Source organism: Euprymna scolopes, chromosome 39 (assembly GCF_053919585.1).
Source record: "Euprymna scolopes isolate OS-2025 chromosome 39, ASM5391958v1, whole genome shotgun sequence".
Lineage (NCBI taxonomy): Eukaryota > Metazoa > Mollusca > Cephalopoda > Sepiida > Sepiolidae > Euprymna > Euprymna scolopes.
The window spans coordinates 511,944-535,687 of NC_136520.1; the positions used below are offsets into that span (position 1 = coordinate 511,944).

Below are 23,744 nucleotides of genomic sequence, written 5' to 3' on the forward strand. Positions count from 1 at the left end.
TGCACTCATTGATCCGTGCTGAATTAATAATGTTATTATTTAGAAAGCCATTCTTAACACGGTGAGGAGAGGGTGTTTTGTACCTATTCTGTACTTTAACCTTGTAATTTAATAAAAACAGATATCATAAAACTTTAATTAAACTTGAAAATAGCGCGGATCATTAAGTACATTAGGACCAATGAAAGATTTTAAATTTGATCAAAGGGAGGTAACTCGTATTTTAAATTTGAGCAAAGGGAGGTAACTAGTAGTTTTAATTTGAGCAAAGGGAGATAAGTCGTATTAAACTTCCTGTTTAAGACAGGAGCGAGAAAGTAACAAACTTTCTTTCAACACGCCTGAAACACGTAAACATGGTAAGTTTTTCTTTCTTTATTTCAAAACTATTGTTTTTTTTTTAAATTTAATTTTATTAATCTAATTGAAAAAAAAATTATTGTTGAGTTAATCGGGATTAAACGAGCCTCATCTCGTCTTTTTCTTTTTCATCCGTGTAAAAAAAAAAAAAATACAATTTAAATTTATTAATAACAAGACAAGACAACGTGTGTCTTGTCTGTGTGATCTACAAAAAACAGACAACAAAACTTTTATAAAAAACAAAATTATGGCGAGTTTGCAGTTTAATTTTTGGCGGACCTGGACGATAATCCCCCCCCTTCCCCCAAGAACGGCTTTCGGAATAAACACTCCCTACCTCCCTATGTTAAGAACGGCTTTCGGATTTTTGCAATTTTTCAGTGGATTATTATTGATTGGACATTAATATATAAGGGTGTGAGGTACTGAGGTACTAGTCGCGATTAGAGTTCCCTACCGAACACCCTAAAAAAACACTGACTTCTCCCTACGCATGAGCAAAGGACATGTTTTAGTTGCCATAGTAACTAAACGATCATGAATTTTTATCGGCTTTGTTTACTGTTTATGAATATTGAAATAAAAGACATTACTACACATTTATTAATAATATCTCACTTTTAATCACTTTTATCGACTTTTTTTTTTACTGTTTTACTGTTTATGTGTCACTTTTATCGACTTTTTCTTTTCTTTTTTAAATAGTATTTTCTTTTTTAAATGACTACGTTTTACTGTTTATGTCTGACTTTTTTTTTTATATTGTACTAGTGCAGTTATTGATTCGTGCTGAAATAACGTTATTATTTAAAAAGCCATTCTTAACATGGGGAGGGTGTTTTGTACCTATTCTCTACTTTAACCTTACAATTGAATAAAAAAACATTAAACTTTAATTAAGCTTAGAAATACGATTTAAAATATAGCGCGGATCATAAGTGCACTAGCACCCATTTTTTTATTAATAAATGTTTATTAATTATTTTTCTTTTAATATTCATAAACAGTAAAAACGTCGTCATTTAAAAAGAAAATGCTATTTAAAAAAAGAAAAGAAAAAGTCGATAAAAGTGACACATAAACAGTAAAACACTAAAACAGTAAAAAAAAAAAAGTCGATAAAAGTGATTAAAAACAAAGGCGATAAAAGTGAGATATTATGCAAATTCGCCTAAAAAAGTAGAATCTCATTTTACGGAATTAGCTAAGAGTGTTAATTTACAATAACGCCTATGGCACCATTGGCACTTCTGCATGTCAGTAACATGAAGCGAATGCGTGTAATTTAGTTTCAAAAACCGCCAACAGATGTCGTTTGTCAGCCAAAGAACCGGGGTCGATAACTATTGTTGTAATGAAAAAAAAAAAGTTTCATTCAACACACAAAACTAAAAACACATAGAAATTAAAAAAGTTGGGAAATTATTTTAATATTCATTTTAAGAAATTCTTTTTTAAAGAAAAGAAAAAGTCGATAAAAGTGAGACATAAACAGTAAAACGTAGTCATTTAAAAAAGAAACAAAGTCGATAAAAATTCATGATCGTTTAGTTACTATGGCAACTAAAACATGTCCTTTGCTCATGCGTAGGGAGAAGTCAGTGTTTTTTTAGGGTATTCGACAGGGAACTCTAATCGCGACCAGTACCGGGTGGGATTCTCGTTTAGATCCGCCCAGAATAGTTAACAGACCCATCCCCTCTCCCTGTTAAGAATAGCTTTCTAAATAATAACGTTATTATTTCAGTACGGTCCGTCCGTATTCTGCATAAGTACCTGTTCAAAAATTGTAAACGTGACTAGCTTTTTATAATTGTAGACTAAAACACTTGCCCGTTATTCGTTTTGGTTGTATTGGCGAACGTGACTTCCAAGAAACGTTTCGTTTATTTTTTGGGTACTTGTGCACTTTTGCCGACCCTCTTGCAGTTTAAGGAAACTAAAATATCGAGAAGAAAATGGGACATAAGTCATGTTACACCGGTAGAAAGAATGCCACCTGATTGGATATTGAAATTGACAATATTAGAAAACAATATTTTTTATATTAAATAATTTTTAATTTAAATACAGGAATTTCGAAAAAAAATTATTTTTAGCAGTTTAGATTTTTTTTATTGAATCACTCCCGCATAATTTTATAAATAAAATCGCTAACAAATGAAGATGATTAGAAATGATAATAATGAAACTATTTTGTTTTTTTTTTGTACACCAACAAAACACAGGCGGGATGCACCTCTCCTCCCCGTATTTTTAAAATTTTATCTTCTTTCAGTTTTTTGCGGATTATTAGCGATTGGACACTACTATTAAAAAAAAAAACCCAAATTCCGTCCTTTCGCATGTTTGTTGATCTTTTTCGTATAAATAAAGCAAAATTCATCGAAGGAAAGCCGTCAGCGGCCTTTCATGCCAGGATGTCTTGAAAGCAATTAGCTTTGATCAATGTGGAGAAAACCCCTCATATCAGATAATTGCTATTCATTTGGATACTCCCTTTTTATGGGGAGCTGGTTATCCATCTAACAGTGCTCGATATTCTTTTATATTTATTTCTACATATTTATTTAATGATTATTTAAAACTTTATTATTTTTTTTTTCAGGCTCGAAATAGTGAAAAGGCAATGTAAGTAATTTCACAATCCTTTCTTGCATTTTATACATTTTACAAAAACTCTGCAGACATTATGACTAGGGCTATGTCAACAGCATATTCTTTTCATTGTTTTGACTCTCAAGTATATATCCAACACAGTTAATCAACCAAGAACATCACTCTATATAAAAGCATATAAGATATCAACGAATACACACTCAAGAGTCAAAATAATGAAAAGAATATGCTGTTGTCCTAGCTCTGATTATCACCTTGCACCGTACACATTTCATCTGTCAGGAATGCAAGTTATCCGTCTGGTAGCAAGATTCCACTGATTTAAAATCCAAAATAATCATATTTCATACTAACAGGACCTCTGGAAATTCCACAGTGGTATCTTTCATGTGTAATCTATTGCTGTGCATTCTGTGAACGTTCAGAGTGAATGGAGACTTCGCAATATTATTGTAACCTTTTGTTAAAACTGTAAAATTATTTATCTAAGTAATCTGGTTAATGTAGTGTCATAATATAGTTTGTTAATAGTGGCTGCGCTGTGTCGGCACACACAATGCCGGGTTAAACACAAAATCGAGTACACTCAACATCGTCTTACCATCAACGCTTACCTTGTGAACTCGGAGTATGGGAAATTCCCATATGCACAAAACAAAATCACTAAAAAATCAAAAATACCCTAACTAAGGGCAAGGATAATGAGTAAACGTTGGATAAAATGATGGTTAAAATTATTACGAACTTGCCAGGATTCGAACCTGGAATCTTCTGATCCATAGTCAGATGCATATCCATTGCGCCACAAGTCCTGTCCATATGCCAAAAGATGTTACTGTGACTGTATACAGACAGTGCTAAATTCCAATGACATGGGCAGGTAACTTTTTGGACAAAAACGAAACGGCCCAAAAACCCTTATTTTGAGCTTTTTGTGTAACTTGGCGTTGTTCGTTACGAACCATATATAGATAAGGACAATCTAGGGACCCACAAGAAAAAAAAAAATTTTCAATTCGGTGCGTCCGTTCGAAAAGTTTATTGGTATATACACACACACACACACATAAATAAATAAATATTTAGAATTTTATTAATAGTATAGATTACAGTTTATCACCAATATCTTTATAGGAATCCGTGACAGATTTTTGTTGTATGGACACCTGGTGTGAACAGAAATCCCCACGATATCATTATACCATCTTTAGACAGAACGGATCCAGGGAGATTGGATCCTAGCTAGAAGACGAAGAAGGTATAGGGTGGAACGATAAAAATGTCGCCCTAAATAAAACAATACAACAGCTTTATTTTAAAACTTTTATAGAAAAAATCAATTCAGGTAACTTGATTATGTTGTAGAGATAACATCTATTAAATGTAGCCACCTTCAGCCTCAATCACTGCCTCACTACGGGTCCGGAAAAACAGCAATATTGCATCCCTGTGCTTTAAAAAAAAATTTTTTTTTTACAAGTATTTTTTAATGGAATGTGCTCAGATGAACTCATTGCATTTATACCCCTTTGACATACATACTCCCGACAAACCTGTCTAGCACCAAAATTACACCCCTTCCTATTGTTACCAGATCAGACTGTCTGAAGATATTGGCTTCCTGAGACAAAATGTACCTAACATTCATGCTTTTTGTTTTTCTACTTCCTTTTGCAAAACTTAATTATGTTCTACAAAAACAAAAACAACTACCCACCTTTTCCCCCTTTTTTTTCTTCTCATTCTCTCTTTCTCTTTCTACCTCTCCATTCCTGACTAGTTTCCTAACTTAAAATGTATAAAACATTAATACTGTAACCCTTTTTCCTCTCCCATTGCAAAACTTATTCATGCTCTGTAGGGCAAGGAACAAAGACAATAAAATCCACTATAAAAATATAAAGAACTTGAAGCATATAGAACTGTTTTCGAAATAACTGGATTTAACGTTTCTGAATTTTTGAGATGAGGATTAGTTATATTATTTGGATTTATCAGACTACTGTCCTTATCTTGAATGTGATTTTCACAACGTTTCGGTCAATGTAACCTCCGGCCTTCTTCAGGTGCATCTTGTCGAACTCAGGAATGTTTTTGTCAAACTCAGGAATTTGGACGGAATTTGGAGCGGAACCCTTTATTTACTTTATGGGGGTAGCGTGCTATTGTTCATCAGCCATGACTGGATGGAGGTCCTAAGTAATTCGCAATTGTATTTTTCGGTTGCTCACACTGAGGATTGAACCTTCAACCTTTAGGAGAATATCACTTTTTCCAAGTACTCTAACCACTGCACCACGGGTCCTTGCACACTTATTGTCTCTATAGACACACAACAATCCTTATCCATGGAATTCTTTATTTGGCCAATCAACTCTGGTATTTTGACTTCCTTACTCCTCCCATACCTCTCATTATTCCTCATAGATTCCTTGCCTTCCTTGAATCTCTTATGCCACTCAAAAACTGATGCTCAATTCATGCAAGATGGTCCAAAAACAGTCTGAAGCATTCCATACATTTCTGTGGCATTTTTTCCAAGTTTGAAACAGAATCTTATTGCATATTATTCTTCTAGAGAGTTCCCATGTCCAGATTGCATTTTTGAAATTCACCAGCTGTGGCAATCAGGCTTTAGTAGGCTGTATTCCAATTCCTGTTGTAGCTGTTCATTTGAACCTGGAATCATAAAAATTAGTCACTCATCTTCTAAGATATATAGCAAATAACATATTAAATTTTCAAGAGTCTACAACAATTTTAAATCCCTGTACCAAAAAAAATCTGGAAACTTATTGAAGGCACTTTGTAACTTAAACTTTTCTCATAAGTAAAAATTGTTGCTTGATTTTATCTGATTGCCCCAATTTGAATTTGAAAAATATCTAATCAAATATTTGTCTCCTTTGTCTTCAGGACGACACTTGCACGGTGGAGAGCGGCACAAATGGGACTCAACCGAGAAAAAGTAAGTAAAATATATTTCCAGCAAAACAAAAGTCAGTTTTAATCGTGTCAAGTTTATTATGTCGATATTAAAATCAATTTAAAATGGTTTCATGATAATACAAATCAATTTCATTTCAATAATCACAAATTAAGTCTATAATTGGTAGGCATCCCAAACCAACATTCAATAATCACAAATTAAGTCTATAATTGGTAGGCATCCCAAACCAACATTCAATAATCACAAATTAAGTCTATAATTGGTAGGCATCCCAAACCAACATTCAATAATCACAAATTAAGTCTATAATTGGTAGGCATCCCAAACCAACATTCAATAATCACAAATTAAGTCTATAATTGGTAGGCATCCCAAACCAACATTCAATAATCACAAATTAAGTCTATAATTGGTAGGCATCCCAAACCAACATTCAATAATCACAAATTAAGTCTATAATTGGTAGGCATCCCAAACCAACATTCAATAATCACAAATTAAGACATCCCAAACCAGCATTTTATTTACATTATATCTAAAAAAAAAAAAACAACTTAATTTTGCCAGATAGATCTTTACAGAACAAACAATAGTATTTTTTGAATTGAAACCCATGTTTAATTTCAGAAGAATTTCCAAATGGGTAGCTAATTTGTACAAGTACTGGAGATAAAAAAGAGTTTTTGGTGGGTAGCTGAGCTGTATAAGTTTTGGAGATGAAAGAGTTTCCAACATATTTATGTGCATTTACTACAAGTTACTTGGAAACCATTTCTGGAGATTTTCAGTGCCATATTTGGATTCCTTGCACAAAGGTACACTTATATGGCAAATTTCATTGCTTAATCTTGTGTTTTAACAAAAATATAACATTTTTACTGAAAAAGGGGCGTAAAAAATGTGATAGACACATATGAGAAAAATATCCAAATGTTCAAGGCACAAAAAAGTTATAATTTCCTTATTTTTTATTGAATTTTAAAAGTTTAAAAAGATTCTTTCTTAGCATAGCAAGCTCTTTCTATGTATGCCATTATTGAAATATTTTAATTAATTACAGTTTTGTTCATGTGTATTTTTATGTAAAATATATTTTAAGGAATTAATATTTTGTTCATGTGTATTATGTAAAAATATATTTTAAGGAATTAAAAAAAATTTTTTAAAAATTAAATCTTCACCCCAAAAAAGGCACATTGCCACTTTGGTGTAGAAGGCTACTATCAGGGACATAAGCTACTGGGGTACTATGTAGGGAGTTGAGCAGTAAGATGTCGGTTCACATTACACTTGAACTTCTGCATGTCAGTACAGGTGGGGAAGCAGGGAGCCGGAATAGAGTTCCAAAGTCTAGCAGTTCTGGGAAAGAAACTACTGGAGTAGAAAACTCTCCTACATTTAGGGATCTCCACTGTGTAAGGGTGGGATTTAGCTGCTAGTCGGGTTTGTTCAGGGTATTTACATCATGGGGGCACAAGTGCTTGCAGTTTGTCAGAGCATTCACCATTAAAATACTTATAGAACAAGCAGAGGGACACAACATTTTGTCGGTGGGACAGAGGCTGCAGCTTAGATGACAGTTCAGAACCTATCAGGTTGGCGACTCTCTTTTGAACCTTGTCTAGGAGTGAGAGACTAGTAGCAGATGCACCAGCCCAAATATGACAATAATACTCCATACATGGGCGAATGGTCGCCTTATAGAGGTACAGGATACTTTCGGGCGTTAGTAGCTTTCTAGCACGGTAGAGAGGGCATACCTTATTCACAGCGGTCCTGGCAATGCTCTCAATGTAATTATTCCAACTCGTGTTTCCTGTGAACATTAGGCCGAGGAGTTTTGAAAGAAGTACTTTGTTCCTGTGTATTATGCAAAAAAAAAAATGATATGTTATTTTATTATTTTCTTGATTTTGGTATTTTCTTGTCGTTTTCAGGAACGTCGTCCTTACTTATCGTCAGAATGTGATGATCTCCAGAAAGCTGAGAAATGGAGACGACAAATTATCGGCGAAATATCTCGGAAAGTTGCACAGATTCAGAACGGTAAAATCTTTGTTTTTGTTTATTTGAGTCTCTTTAATCATACACTCATTCATGTCTGTACGTACGTTATCACCTTTCACACATGTTAAAAATAAATTAAACCATCCAATAACCACGCTGATTCCGTCAAGGTCGTTGTCATCACACAAATGATTTATCCACAAAGCCATTGTGTAATAAAGCTCGGATGTGCGTATGGTAGTAGCAGTACGACAACCAATGTATGCAAATGACTGAGCTGTGTATGAGGTGATGTCACAGCGAGGAAGAAGAAAAAGATTATAAAAAAAGAAAAACGTGGTCCAAGAAAGAGAGAAATAGACGTGTTACACACATGGCCCGAAAGTGACAGGGAAAGATGTGTCTTTAAACATTGCCAGACAAAGATGTGTTCGATATGACAGTCTTGTTAAGCATATTGGAGTATGAGAAGATTTTTGAACAAGAGACAAAGCATTATTCTGGAAAGTACCTGTAAATAAATATCTGTTGTTTCACTGAAAAAAGAGTGAATCTTTTCTTGCGACTATCTGCATATAACATGTGAGTCTCAAGTGTTGGTATGTAACAACTACGTTAGAATTGGACCAGCCTCTCTTCAGGGTTGGAAAAAAAACGACACAATAGCCAGCTGAAAGTCTAGTTCGGAATGGTGGTGAAATAGGATACCCCTGTTGATCCTGGGACTGTTGCCTGGATGTGTTTTTTTTTTTTTTCTGTTAGCACCAATATTGGATAACACTCGTGTCTACTGCTGCAATGGACCATTGCGCCTGATTAGCATTTTTTTGGGATGCAGTAAATTCTATGAAAGGAGCCAGTTCAACTGCTCCAACTCATACCAAAACAAGTACAAGTCAGTTACCACATTTCATACTCATTAAAACAAATTAGATCACCTGATGATCAAAAATAAAATATGCCTGTGTTTTTGCTAGATTTGTATTCCAACTAATTACCGTGGAGTGATTGGTTTCATCATGCTAGACTTCTTTAGCTACTGAGGTTTTTTAATCTCTATGAGGGCTTTATGTTGTTACTGAAACAGTTGCATTTTTCGAAATGGCGATTAGAAATAATAAAACACTTTTTGCGATTGTGTTTTTTTTTTCATCGACAATCTTCTAAAGCTTATTACTGAATGAAAAGTATCTTTTCAACCATTATTTTTTTAATAAAACCAACAAAGTCAAATTATTTAAATAATAAAAGTTTAATGGAACAATATACTCTTATTTTAATGAAATCTGTTTCAAATAAACATCTGTAGAAATTTGAATGTTTATACGTTCAAATCTCAACATAAAACTTGGGGCATATTTAGAATTACACTTATTTGAAAATAACGCAGAGAAATCTTTGATGTACGTACTCGTCAAGAGAGTGATTTTTCCAAGTTGATCCTGCCCCCTTGACTCTATGGGTTTTTTTCTGCTAGAATCATGATTGGCTAACACTTATGTCTGCTACTGTGGTGGACCATTGCGCTTGGCTTACATTCATGTGGAACACAGTAAATTCTCTGGAAGGAGTCGATCTAACCGCTCCAGAGTGAATGCCAAAGCAAGTCAGGCATCACTTTTCATCCCTATTAAAAACCAACATTGATCACCTAATGACCAAAAGTAAAATATGCTTGTGTTTAACCAGATTTATATTCCAACTAATTACCATGAACTGATTGGTTCCACCATGCTAGACTTCTTCATTTGCTTAGGTCTATTAACTCTTTATAACCTGGTTGAACTTATTCATATGGTCATAAATAAATGAATATAACGGCATAAATAAAGTAAGAATTGATTCAAACACGCCTTGTACATATTCGTTCAGTATCTGGGTAGATGCCAGATACCTACAGATTGCAGCTGTCCATTACTTACATTCAGTCTGCTGCTATCTAAAATTAACAAATATTTTTAGGCACCGACTTAGTCAGATTTGGACCTTAGAATTCACCCTTCTCCGTTCCTCCATTCGTTCCCAAAATTCTCAATAACTACTCATTACATTTTTCTGAAATTTTGCATGAAGTTACAACTAACCAAGGGAGGAAAAGTAACATTCTTGAATTTTTGATAAAAATTCTGTTTGCATCACAAGGGGATCAAAATGGGAAAATTCTGGTTGCGTCCCCAGGGGGTTAACAGAGGTCAAAATGGCCAAAAATAGCACTTTTAGGGACATAGAATCTTTTCTGACCATTAAATTTTGCTGAAAATTACCCAAAAGCAAGATCACATAAATATACATCTGAAAACGTAATATTTGACCCGGAGAAAATTCTGGGGCTTGAGCCTCAGAGTATTTTAGGGATGAAAAACGCACCTTTTGGAGCTAATTTTTATTTTTTTCCTCAAATTCAAGACAACAGTCGGGGGACCATATAGTTTTTGGCTTGTTTTAATCATCTACATCATAATTCAGGTCATGAAGAATTAATGATGTACCATACTGGGAACATGAATTGAGTTGTCTCTATGCAGAGCTTTATGTTGCGAGTGAAACAGTCGCATTTACAAGTGATTTTGTCAATGTTTATCCTGGGCCCTCGTCTCTGTGGGTTTTTTTCACTGGAATCATGATTGGCTAACACTCATGTCTGCTATTGTGGTGAACCGTTGTGCCTGGTTAGCATTTGTTTGGAATGCAGGAAATTCTCTGGAAAAGTCAACCCAGCTGTTCCAGGGTGAATTCCTAAACAAGTGCAAGTGTAATGTTGTCATTAATATTTTAATGGACACGGGACCCTCACATTGTATGCAGACAGTCACAAGAACACAAAGACTAGGAAAGAATTTGACTTGCACAGAAGAGACATTGTGAGCCTGTCTCTGCTCTATCGTTATTTTCATGGTAAATGCTCGACTACACTCCAATCTATGGTTCCTTCTTGACAAACTTTCACAAAAAAACACTTGACTATTTACAACCACTATCAACAATTTCCTCCACTCTCTATCTGTACCTAAATCTAAATGTAGATTCCATGAACAAAGCTTCTTTTCCAGAAGTACCCACCTGTGAAACACTGTTCCGCTGGCTTGCTTCCTAGTTGAATACATGATAGCCTTCAAATCCAATGTAAACAAGTTCTTGTTGAGCTGTCTCTATAAATAATCAAATTCTACCCAGTTGACACCATTAATGATTACTACACTACCACCTTACATTCATTAATCTTTATCCTCGAGTGGCTTTCGAGCCTTTATAAGTGGTGACTTTCTAGTAAAAACAAAAAAAGAAAGACTTTTTTTAATAAAAGCCTTTTATTCTTTCTCCATATAGCAAGATTATCCGAGTCATGTTTTGAACGTGTGCTTTTTTGTTGCCCGTGACTCAAATACCTTTTTGAATCTCTTTCCTATGATATCTCGTGACTTGCTCTCTTGAATTCCTTTCAAATATCGCTCCCTTCTCTCTGAACATGTGGATCTGCCAACCTGGAGATCTAAAAATCTCTGTTTATAACACTGAACGGGTCTTGTTTTCCTTAGTGGCATCATGGTTTGTGTGGTTTGGTTTGGTTCGGTTTGGTTGTTTTGTTTGACAGCAAATCAACCCTTTTCAGATTATTTAATGCAGAATCCAGTTATTTTGGAAACAGTTTTATGCTTCAAGTTCTTTATATTTTTAAATATTTATTTGTAGAGTTTGGTTTGGTTGTTTTGTTTTACGGCATATCAGCCCTTTTCAGGTTATTTAAGAGAGAAAAGGGTTGCAGTATTAATATTTGGTACATTTTAAGTTAGGAAACTGGTCAGGAAGTCAGGGAGATAGAAAGAGAAAGGGGGAATGGGAAGAAGGAAAAGGGAAAAAGGTAGTGGCATCATGCCATGACGGATAAAAAAGATGAAAAAACAAAAAAAACTGTCTCCCCTGACAGATGTGATTACGTCAAAAAGTTTGATTTATAAACAAATAAATATTACATTGTTCGTAGACATTTATGCTGACAACATTGCCATCTGTGGTAGCACATCTAAGACCATAAACGACAAAGTTCTCTCTAATTCTCTCTCCTCTGATCTTGAGCACGTGGTACAGTGGGGAAAGAGGTGGCTGGTTACTTTTAATGCATCTAAAACCAAGCTTCTATCTTTACATCATCAATGCTCTGATCCCCATCTGGCATTAATTGAAATGAATGGTTTTCGCCTTGGGGAGGTTTCGTGTTTAGACAAGCTTCTGGGCTTGACCTTTACTCCCGATCTGAAATGGAACACCTACATCAAATCTGTTGCCAAGATCACTGGAAAAATGGTAGGATCTTTCTATTGATCCAGTAGATATCTCGCTGCTGATGCAATTCTCTACCTATACAAGAGCCAGGTACGTCCAAGAATGGAGTACTGTTGCCACATCTGGGCAGGTGCTGCTAGGAAAAACTTATCCTGCCTTGACAGAGTTCAAAATAGACTTCGTTGCCTAGTAGGGGATGCCTTTTTCTCTTCCCTGCAACCTCTTTCTCACAGAAGAGACATTGCGAGCATGTCTCTGCTTTATCGTTATTTTCATGGCAAGTGCTCGTCTAAGCTCCAATCTATGGTCCACACTTACCAAAGTTTCACGAGAAACACTTGTCTAGCTAAAAAAATTATTAATAATTTCCCTCACTCTTTATCTGTGCCTAAACCTAAATGTAGATTCCATAAGTAAAGTTTCTTTCTTAGAACGGCATGCCTGTGGAACTATCTTCCGTTTGCCTGCTTTCCAGCTGACTGCAATATGACTGTCTTCAAGTCCGATGCAAACAAGTTCTTGATGAGTCGTTCTACTTAAGTTAACAAATTTACCGAATCTCCACTACTATCGATTACTAGGATTCTGATACTGTACAATCTGTAACATTTATCCTCTAGTTGCCTCTGGGCCTCGATAAGTGGTGACTCCCATGTAAAAAAAATGTGTCTTGAATTGGCTTACTAAACTTATATTTTGATTTAATAATTTTTTTTTTGTTACTAATTTTTTTCTTGTCATTCTTTCAGCTGGTTTAGGTGAATTCAAGCTGCGAGATTTAAACGATGAAATCAATAAATTGCTCAGAGAGAAAGGCCATTGGGAAGATCGTATCAAAGAACTTGGCGGACCCGATTATAAAGTAAGGAAACTTTTAAGTACTTATACAAAGGACGATTTGTTTTTCCTTGAATGTTGCATTTTTTGGCAACTTAGATAAACTGCTGGAATATGGCAAAACGCTCAGCCAATTCAGTAGACAACAGTTGGTACTCTTGCAGAATTTGACCCAGATCCTCGGGATTTTTCATCAATTATGGTTCGGGCTCGGTCAGCAATCACCAGATTAAGTCAAGCAAAGTAACAGACACTGACGAATTTCAAATCAAACAAAACGAAATAAAAAAAAGAAATACAATAAATAAAAAATAACAAAAACCTACTGTAGATTTATTAAATAAATAAATATATATATATACACACACACACACACATATATATATATATTTTTTTTAAATTTGCATTTTGTATTGTTTATTTACTTTTATAATTATTTTTTCAATTTTTTAATCAACAAAAGTTGTTGTTTTTTTATTTTCAAGAAAAGATGAATTTTTTTTAACCATAAATTGTTAGGTGAAAGTACAGTTTTTTTTTCAAGAAAACTTATATATATATTTTTTTTTTAAAGAACATTGGCAGTAAAATTTTTTTTGTAAACAGAAGTTTTTTTTATAAAAAAAGATGAATGATTTTTATGAAAACCATAAATTGTTAGGTGAAAGTACAAATTTTTTTTTTTTCCATGAAAATTTACAAATTATTCTTTGTGAACAAATGTTAAAAAACAAAAAAAAAAAATTTCATTTAGTGTTTCAACATTTGAACGACGCTCGGCTTAATCTGGTGATTGCAGGTCAAAATGGAAAATCCCGAGGATCCAGCTCTAATTCTGCAAGAGTACCAACAGTTAATAAATTGGAAGAAAATATTCGTGTTAATCATGCAAAAAATTTAATCATTAAAAATATATCATTTAAGTAAAACCTACACAATGAATGTAACGGATTTGCAGATCAGAATTTAATTATATCATATTTGAATTGTTTGGATTCTTAATTTTTTATTTGGTTGAACATAAAGAAAATAAAATTTAATGCTAAGGTAGATAACTCTTATTATATTCTTCAATAAAAATTATTAATTATTCCCCTTTGCTGATTTGGAATAGGGCTCCCTATTCCCAAAACATGGTAAACCATTGTGTGTGACATTGTGTGTTTGTTTTTTCCCTCTTCCAACATTTATCCAAATGCCACGCATTGTGATTGGCTAATCGGTGTCTTAGGTTAGATTAGAGGCAAACCCAAGTGGACCCTTAGATACATCTGGTTCAGAATTTGCATAAGTAGCCATATTAGTTATAATCGTGTTAAAATTAAAATCGTTAAAAATAAATCATTTTAGTAAAGCCATCACAATGAATTTGACGGATTTGCAGATTATGCTATGGTTGCTGAAAAAATTGTTTCATTTTGCCAGGATTGGAAATTAATCGGAAAAACATGTGCTCAACGACATTGCGACTACAATTCTGAATTTTTGAGATGAGGTATAAATGTTTATATTATTTAGAATAATTCGAACAATTGTTCTCATTTTGAGTGTTATCGACACAATGTTTCGGTCGATATAATCGATATAAGGTGTTAAAGTTGCCTTGTTTTCTTTTTTGCCAAACATGGCGACTTTAACACCTGAAGAAGGTCAGAGGTTACATCAACCGAAACGTTGTGCAGGTGACACTCAAGATGCGAACAATTGTTTGATTTTAAAAAAAAAAATGTAACTTCCAATTTTCTTCAAATGTATAAGTTGGCAAATTTGGCAAAGGAGGAAACATGGCAACTTTTACACCTGAAGAAGGTCAAAGGTTACTTGCACAATGTTTCTGTCGATATAACCTCTGACCTTCATCAGATGTAAAAGTCGCCAATTTTTTGTAGTTTGGTAGTTTTTTACTTTTAACTGGGCATGTACACATACAGACAAATAACCTTTATATAATAGATTATTTGGATTATTCAGACTATCAGTCTATTTTGGCTGATATTTTTATAATCTTTTGGCTAGTGCTAACCTCCGACCTTCTTCAGGTACATTTTTTCATACTTGTGGAGCTGGGTTGGGCAGCTTTCCAAAAACACAGCACCATTCTAAAATCAAAAATTGTGCTGATAAATGTTAAAATAAAAGCTTATTTATTTTATGTCCTTCCAGTAGTTTTATATGCCTTGATTGTGTCACATGGACTAAACAACTTACCAATCATGTGTCACATGGACTAAACAACTAACCAATCGTGTGTCACATGGACTAAACAACTAACCAATCGCATTGAGGTGTTTTAAAATTACATAATGCATTTCATTACGGCACATCACCTGATCAAACAAAACAAAATATCCACCCTCCGTTAAGCTACTTCCCTACCTCCTCTGTTTGATAAAATCAAAAGTAGAACACTTAAACATTTTGGCCATGTCAAACGATTAGCCACTGATCTGTCAAAGTTATGCTTTGAGGGTATGTGTGTTTGTCTGTCGAAACGATGAGGACCATCTGATCATCCTGTAGGGTGGGAAGGGAGTCATCATCGGTGAGTACGGATATGGCTGATAAGCCCAATCTTTGCTTGAAAAGTTCTATTGCATTAGGAACAGGGAATCATAGCAGATGTCGCAGGCTTCAAAACATTGTCCTTTCTGCGCTTCTCTGCAGCAACCTTTCGAGGGTATACTAGAAGGCAAAAAAGGAGCAGAGGAAAGCCAAGGAGAAGGTGGAGAGAAAATGTTTTTGATTGGAAATCTCTCAGCAGTTGGGCGTCCATCAACCAACTTGCCCCAGATTGGGAGGAATGGTGAAAAATAAGTTACGTGGGTTTGCAATCTGCACTGAGTGGAAGATGCGACTCGTGATGATGAATCTTTGTCAAATTTGGGGAAACTATATCTGCACTCTTATATAAAAGTCACTTTGTGTGTGTACGAGTTCCTTCCGCGTAAGTTCTGAAACGGCTGAGCCTATCTTTTACAAATTTCAAACAAAACTAATTTATATGTCTGGCAGTGTTCTTAGATATGTTTTGTACAGCAATTCATTCGATAAGTATCGACCCCCCCCCCCAAATTGTTAGATAGAAAGTAAGTTTAAAAAGTAAAAAAATAATCATTAGTTTTGTTCTCCTAAATTATCTCTAATAGAATCTTACTTGATCTGCATTCTAAATCACTGATCAATATTAATTTTTATTTTTTTTTATTTTTAAGCGCGTTGGTCCCAAAATGTTAGACCACGAAGGCAAAGAAGTTCCAGGAAACCGAGGGTATAAGTGAGTAGTTTATTTGATTATGTATTTTCCGAGATGAGAATTCTCCATTTATTTGCTTGTTCTTGTTGTTTGTTGTGTCAGCGTTCACCATAGGTTGGTTGAAACAGCTTCTCCAACTGAATTCTCTGCATCTCGTATAGATGCCACCCAAGCATGTCTGTTTGAAGCTGCGGTTGATATCAGGTCTAGCTGTTCGTGGATCCAGTGGCGCACTCCGTAGAGGCGAGAACACAGGATCAGATCAGCATCTTGCTTCCCCATGCTGAGCCAGGTTTTCAGCTGACCACTGCATTGCTCTTCCAACCCTGGGATGCGGCTGGGTTGATTGTGGCATGGATGAGGTCATCTGGTTGCCGGCGTAGAGTATGACCAAATCGTATGAAATAAATTTTATTTAATCCTGAATTTAACTTTTAAACCTGAAATTAACTTTCAAATCTTTGTAAAACTATGCGTAATAGCTTAAAAAAAAAAAAATTATTAACCATATTGTGGTTTGTTGTCAGCATTCACCATGGGTTGGTTAAGATGACTCCTCTAACTGAATTCTCTGCATCTTGTATAGATGCCGCCCAGACACGTTGGTTTGAAACTGCGGTTGATATCAGGTCCAGCCATTCGCAGTTACAGTGGCGCACTATGTAGACGTGAAAACACAAGATTGGATTGGCATCTTGCTTCACTGTGTTGAGCCAGGTTTTCAGCTAACTACCGCTTCATTTCCTCCAACCTTGGAGTGGGGCTGGGTTGATTGTGGCATGGATGAGGTCATCTGGTTGCCGGCACAACTTCCACTTTCAGATTAATTTTTTTTTTTTTTTTTACAGTTAACAGTAGTTATTTCGCTTAGATATTATTACAAAACAAAACAGAAGGAAAGATAATATGCATATGTGCATAAATAATTAAATAATTATTATTACATCTAAGTGAAATGCATAATAATGATAATATAAACTAGCGAGACCTGTGGAAATTCCACAACGGCATCTTTCATATATATTATACTAGCGGGGGGTACCCGGCGATGCCCGGGTGTCTTGAGGTAAATCAAAACTCCGGGGGAGGGGGGGGGTTAAATAATAATAAAAAAAAAATGTTTTGATAGGTGAGTATGAGAATCGAACCCGTACCTTTGAGTTGGAAATTAATGTGTGAAAAAAAAACCCTGTGCTATGTTAACCATTGAGCTACGGCGACATACAACGTTAAGCAGGTTTGAATTTATTTATTTAACTATAAAAACAGCCGTGCGCAATAAAAGTTAACTCTGCTGCTTCCATTTGACCTAATTAAGAAGGTCAAATAGAAGTCACGCAGCGTTTGGGTTTGTTTACCCAAATTTGACTGTTTTTTTTCCCCCAACAGATGTTGGGGAGGGGAAAGCAGCTCCCAATTGTCCAGATTGAATTATACAAGAGTGATCAAAGCTGATTGCTTCTGGACGTGTTTCCCGGCGCAATGCCGAGAATACATCTGTTTGAGTTTAGTTTCATTTTATTTATACTAAAAAGCCCAATCAACACGCGAGAAGCCAAAATAGCAATAATTTTGTAAAAATCGATGTAAATAAATCTATACGCTACGCGCTTTCCTAATTCCTAGATATTGTTATATAGGACCTATATAAACAGTTGTAAGCGATAGTAACGAACCCGGGACCGTGTGCGAGAAAAGCCTTTTGAAGACATACACGAAATGATCACACACATTTTGCCTTTTATATATATTTTATTGCTGCTGGGCATTCTGTGGATGTTCAGCGTGGCTAGAAACCCTGCAATATTATTGTAGCCCTTTTGTTAAAACTGCAAAAGTATTTATCTAAGTAATCTGGTTAATGTAGTGTCAGAATATATCTGGTTAATACTGTTCAAATCCAATATCCTTATAGGAGTCTGTGACATATTTCTATTGTATGGACGCCTAGCGTGAACGGAAACCCCACAATATTATACCATCTTTAGACAGGACAGATACTACACTTAGATCCTAGCCAGAAGACCAAGAAGGTATATTTTAGTTTCACATACAGCCCAAAAGTGACATTTTTTTTATTTTAATGTTTATTTTTTTTAAATTTAGATTACGTCTTCGGTGATCGGGAGATCCTATTTATTAAAAAGGAGAATAGGTGATAACATACTACGAACATAAAATTTTATCTATATACTAATTTCATGTTCATAGTATGTTATCACTAGGGTTATGACAACAGCATATTCTTTTCCTTGTTTTAATTCTCAGGTATATATCCATTGATATCTTATATGTTTTTATGTAGAGTTATGTGGTTCTCGGTTGATTAATTGTGTTTATGTCGGATATATACTCGAGAGTCAAAACAATGAAAAGAATATGCTGTTCTCATAGCCCTAGTTATCACTTTCTATTCTCATATTTAATAAATAGGATCTTCCAATTGAATAAATTATAATCTGGAAACCATGACATGTACATACGTATGTTAAAGATACTTACTGATAAGTGAGTCAGCTAACTTACTTCCTAACTTCCGGTGTAGTTGCTACCAAAAGTGGTGACAAAGCAAATCAGTTTCTTCACTTTTCTTGTGATTCAGTATTTCTATTGTGAAGCGATTTATTGAAATATAATATAAGAAGAGGACATTATTAAAATAATATACAATAAAAATTTGTAAAAATTGTACAAATAGAAATAACGCAATTAGTCTTTTTCGATAGTCACCTGCAAGAATTCTTGTGGCGGCGGAGAATCAAAGCCAACTATTTTGGAAATATTATGTATTGGACACGATTTTTTATGATGTTTGAAATTTTTTTATTTTCATTTCAATAATTTTATTTTTATACTTTAATTTGATTTCGGTAGTTCGAATTGAGTTGTTTTCCTTTATTAAGCATGATGGAGAAACACTTAACGTCTCGCTTTGTAATAAAATGTGATTTTCTTAATTAAAAAAAACAAAATCTGATCAATTTACGCGATTTTTTTAAAAATATGACATCTTTGTTCCGTGATGGATATGTACATCATGAAGAGTTTTCTGTATTTTTTTTTTTTAAAATTAGGTTGAATTCTAAATAAGCACTAAAAAAAGAATAAAGATTATATTCAGTTAACGTACTTCCTAATTTTTCTGCGGAACGCTACCAGAAGTGATGAAAGTTAAATCAGTTCCTTCACTTTTATTGTTCTTCAATATTTCAATTGTGAAGCGATTTATTGAAATAAAATATAAAAAAAGGACATTGAAAAGTATACAATAAAAAATGAACAAAATTATACAGATAAAAAAAACATAATTAGTCTTTTTCGATAGTTATCTGCAAGAATTCCTGTGAAGGCGGAGGAGCAAACCACAATTATTTGGGAATATTATATATTAGATACAATTTTTTTGATGTTTGAAATTTAGCTATTTTGATTTCAATAATTTCATTTGTTATTTTGATTTCAGTAATTTCATTTGTTATTTTGATTTCAGTAATTTCATTTGTTATTTTGATTTCAATAGTTTCATTTGTTATTTTGATTTCAATAGTTTTATTTGTTATTTTGATTTCAATAATTTCATTTGTTATTTTGATTTCAGTAATTTTATTTGTTATTTTGATTTCAATAATTTCATTTGTTATTTTGATTTCAATAATTTCATTTGTTATTTTGATTTCAATAATTTCATTTGTTATTTTGATTTCAATAATTTCATTTGTTATTTTGATTTCAATAGTTTTATTTGTTATTTTGATTTAGATAATTTCATTTGTTATTTTGATTTCAATAGTTTTATTTGTTATTTTGATTTCAATAATTTCATTTGTTATTTTGATTTCAATAGTTTTATTTGTTATTTTGATTTCAATAATTTCATTTGTTATTTTGATTTCAATAATTTTGTTTGTTATTTTGATTTCTATAATTTTATTTGTTATTTTGATTTCAATAATTTCATTTGTTATTTTGATTTCAATAGTTTCATTTGTTATTTTGATTTCAATAATTTCATTTGTTATTTTGATTTCAGTAATTTCATTTGTTATTTTGATTTCAATAATTTTATTTGTTATTTTGATTTACATAATTTTATTTGTTATTTTGATTTCAATAGTTTCATTTGTTATTTTGATTTCAATAATTTTATTTGTTATTTTGATTTCAATAATTTTATTTGTTATTTTGATTTCAATAATTTCATTTGTTATTTTGATTTCAATAATTTCATTTGTTATTTTGATTTCAATAATTTCATTTGTTATTTTGATTTTAATAATTTCATTTGTTATTTTGATTTTAATAATTTCATTTGTTATTTTGATTTCAATAATTTCATTTGTTATTTTGATTTTAATAATTTCATTTGTTATTTTGATTTCAATAATTTTATTTGTTATTTTGATTTACATAATTTCATTTGTTATTTTGATTTCAATAGTTTCATTTGTTATTTTGATTTCAATAATTTTATTTGTTATTTTGATTTCAATAATTTTATTTGTTATTTTGATTTCAATAATTTCATTTGTTATTTTGATTTCAATAGTTTCATTTGTTATTTTGATTTCAATAATTTCATTTGTTATTTTGATTTTAATAATTTCATTTGTTATTTTGATTTTAATAATTTCATTTGTTATTTTGATTTCAATAATTTCATTTGTTATTTTGATTTCAATAATTTCATTTGTTATTTTGATTTCAATAATTTCATTTGTTATTTTGATTTCAATAATTTCATTTGTTATTTTAATTTCAATAATTTCATTTGTCATTTGGATTTTAATAATTATATTTTTATACTTTCGTAAACATATTTATTATATAAATTCAAATAAAAACTTTAAAAATAAAAAAAAAACTTATTTTTATAATTTCATAAACATATTTCTTATAAAATTTTAGATAAAATAAAATCTTTTAGTTTTTTAATTTTATTAAAAGTACAAATAAAGACTTATGAACAACCTGGCCTAAGAGATGCTCAGCATTAACCCAGATGTGGCAAAAATACATGATGCATGGTTTGAATCAAGTTGTCGTCAATTTTTTTGTGATTTGAGCCAAGTTGTCGTCAGTTTTTTTGTGATTTGAGCCAAGTTGTCGTCAGTTTTTTTGTGATTTGAGCCAAGTTGTCGTCAGTTTTTTTGTGATTTGAGCCAAGTTGTCGTCAGTTTTTTTGTGATTTGAGCCAAGTTGTCGTCAGTTTTTTTGTGATTTGAGCCAAGTTGTCGTCAGTTTTTTTGTGATTTGAACCAAGTTTTCGTCAATTTTTTTGTGATTTGAACCATGTTGTCGCCAATTTTTTCTTTTCACGCCAGCTCAAGCGTACTTCCTAATTTGCATACGCATTCAAATGCAGCTTCTGCTGCTAATACAATCACTTGCCATCCATCCTTCTACTGCTGTTGATATTTTCATACGTGCTCATATGCGCTCTGTAACACAGATGAACTGTCATCTAAGCTTCAGCCTGTGTCCTATTGACGAAATGTAGCATCCCTCTACCTGTTCTACAAGTACTTTAATGATGAATGCTCTGACGAACTGCAAGCACTTGTACCTCCTCGACGTAAATACCCCCGACAAACCGACCAGCAGCAAGATCCTACCCCTTCACAATTGAGATACCTAGATGTAAGAGAGCCTTCTACTCCAGTAGTTTATTCCCCAGAACCGCTAGACTTTGGAATTCCTTTCCGGGTTCCTGCTTTCCCAACTGTACTCACGTGCAGAAGTTCAAGTGTAACGTGAACCGACATCTTGCTGCCCAACTCCCCACATAGTACCCCTGTAGCTTATGTCTTTGATAGTAGCCCCTACATCTAAGTGGCAATGTGCCTTGTTTGGGGTGAAAATGTAATTTAAAAAAAAAAACGCATTTCAGCCAACTTATCTTCTGGCCTTCTTCAACAACAACTACGAAAATGAGTCCGCAAAAGAATGAATACATAAATTATGAAGCCTCATCACCAAGGATTAAAAAGCAAAACAAAAATAAAAAAAAAGAAATATAACTTTCCTTTTTGCAGATTTCTCAAAGAATGAGTTGGCATAAGGGACTTAACTCGTCTATAAAAATCCAGAGTTAATTGCCTTTAGTAAATAAAATGGTTGACTAAAATCACTAACCCTAACGAGCCTTCGTAAGTTGACTCCCAAAAAATGAATATTTGACAATTTTTTTAGATATTATTGATTTAACATTTAATTTTTGCTTTTGTTTTAATTGAAAGATATTTCGGTGCTGCCAAAGAACTTCCTGGTGTCCGAGAACTTTTTGAACAAGAACGTAAGTAATTAAAAAAACTTTTATAATTGTGAATAATTTAGAGGGGGGATCGCTCTTCAAAAATGTCACTCATGAAATGTAAATGAATAAATGCAAAATATTTTTACTTTTCCGAATTCTGAATTTTTTAGATGAGGATTGATAATTTGGATTGAGATTAGCATTCTCATCTTGTTTGTTATTTGCACAATGTTTTGGCCGATGTAATCTCTGACTTTCTTTAGGTGTATGAAGATACACCTCGGGAATCTTTCTGTCAAACTCAGGAATCTGTTTGGAATTTTTACAATGAGGATTTGTATTATTTGGATTATTCGGACTACAGTTTTTGTCTAAAATGTTATTTTCACAACGTTTCGGTCGAGATCACCTTCATCCTTCTTCAGATGTATTTTGTCAAACTCATGAATCTACACAGAATTTCGAACGGAATTTTTGTTTTCATTTAATCCATGGGGGTAGCATGCTGTCATTTCATCAGCCATAGCCGGGTAGAAGTCCTAAGTAATTTGCAGTTGTACTTTGGATGAGGATTGAACCGTCCACCTCTAGAAGAGTGTAACTTACAACTAAATCTTTATCCATGGGTCCTTGCAGACAATTCTTATATGAATTTTGGCATATTCTTGTTTTTAGTTGTACAATATTACTATTTATCACTATACATCGTTATTTATTTCTACAGATTACTCTGGTGCTACCAGATCGGGCTGTCTGAAGATATTGGCTTCCTGAGACAAAATTTGATGCTTTTTGTTTTTCTATTTTCTTTTGCAAAAATTAATTACGCTCGGCAAAACCAAAATAAAAACAACAACCCACCTTTTTCCCGCCATTTCCCTCTTCTTAATCCTTTTTTCTCTTTCTATCTCACCCACTTCCTGACTGGTTTCTTAACTTAAAATGGACCAAAACCTCTTCCCTCTCCCATTGCAAAACTCCTTCAGGTTCTGCAGGGCAGAGAATAAAAACGATAAAATTCACTATAAAAAAAACAAACCAAACACTACAAACTAGCGATTGAGGATACAAAATGGTTGAAGAATAAAAACCTTTGACAAAATAACTGGATGCAACATGAATACTATTTCTAAAATAACTGGATTCAGTATTAAATGACCCGAAAAGCATTGATATGCCGT

At 33.3% G+C, this 23,744-nt stretch overlaps 1 protein-coding gene and 1 non-coding gene across 2 annotated transcripts in view; one reads left to right on the forward strand and one right to left on the reverse strand.

The window, feature by feature from the left end:
• Positions 1–282: 282 nt before the first annotated feature.
• Positions 283–23,744, forward strand: part of LOC145263594 (pre-mRNA-splicing factor ISY1 homolog) — a 43,941-nt gene continuing 20,479 nt past the window's right edge. The window contains exons 1-7 of the mRNA XM_080120439.1: positions 283–359; positions 2,972–2,994; positions 5,899–5,950; positions 7,870–7,978; positions 12,970–13,082; positions 16,270–16,331; positions 22,547–22,602. Of these exons, the coding sequence (XP_079976565.1) occupies positions 357–359; positions 2,972–2,994; positions 5,899–5,950; positions 7,870–7,978; positions 12,970–13,082; positions 16,270–16,331; positions 22,547–22,602 (418 nt within the window). The 5' untranslated portion in view covers positions 283–356. The remainder of the gene's footprint in view (positions 360–2,971; positions 2,995–5,898; positions 5,951–7,869; positions 7,979–12,969; positions 13,083–16,269; positions 16,332–22,546; positions 22,603–23,744) is intronic.
• Positions 3,723–3,794, reverse strand: Trnah-aug (transfer RNA histidin (anticodon AUG)). Its single transcript has one exon. It is a non-coding gene; the product is annotated as a tRNA-His (tRNA).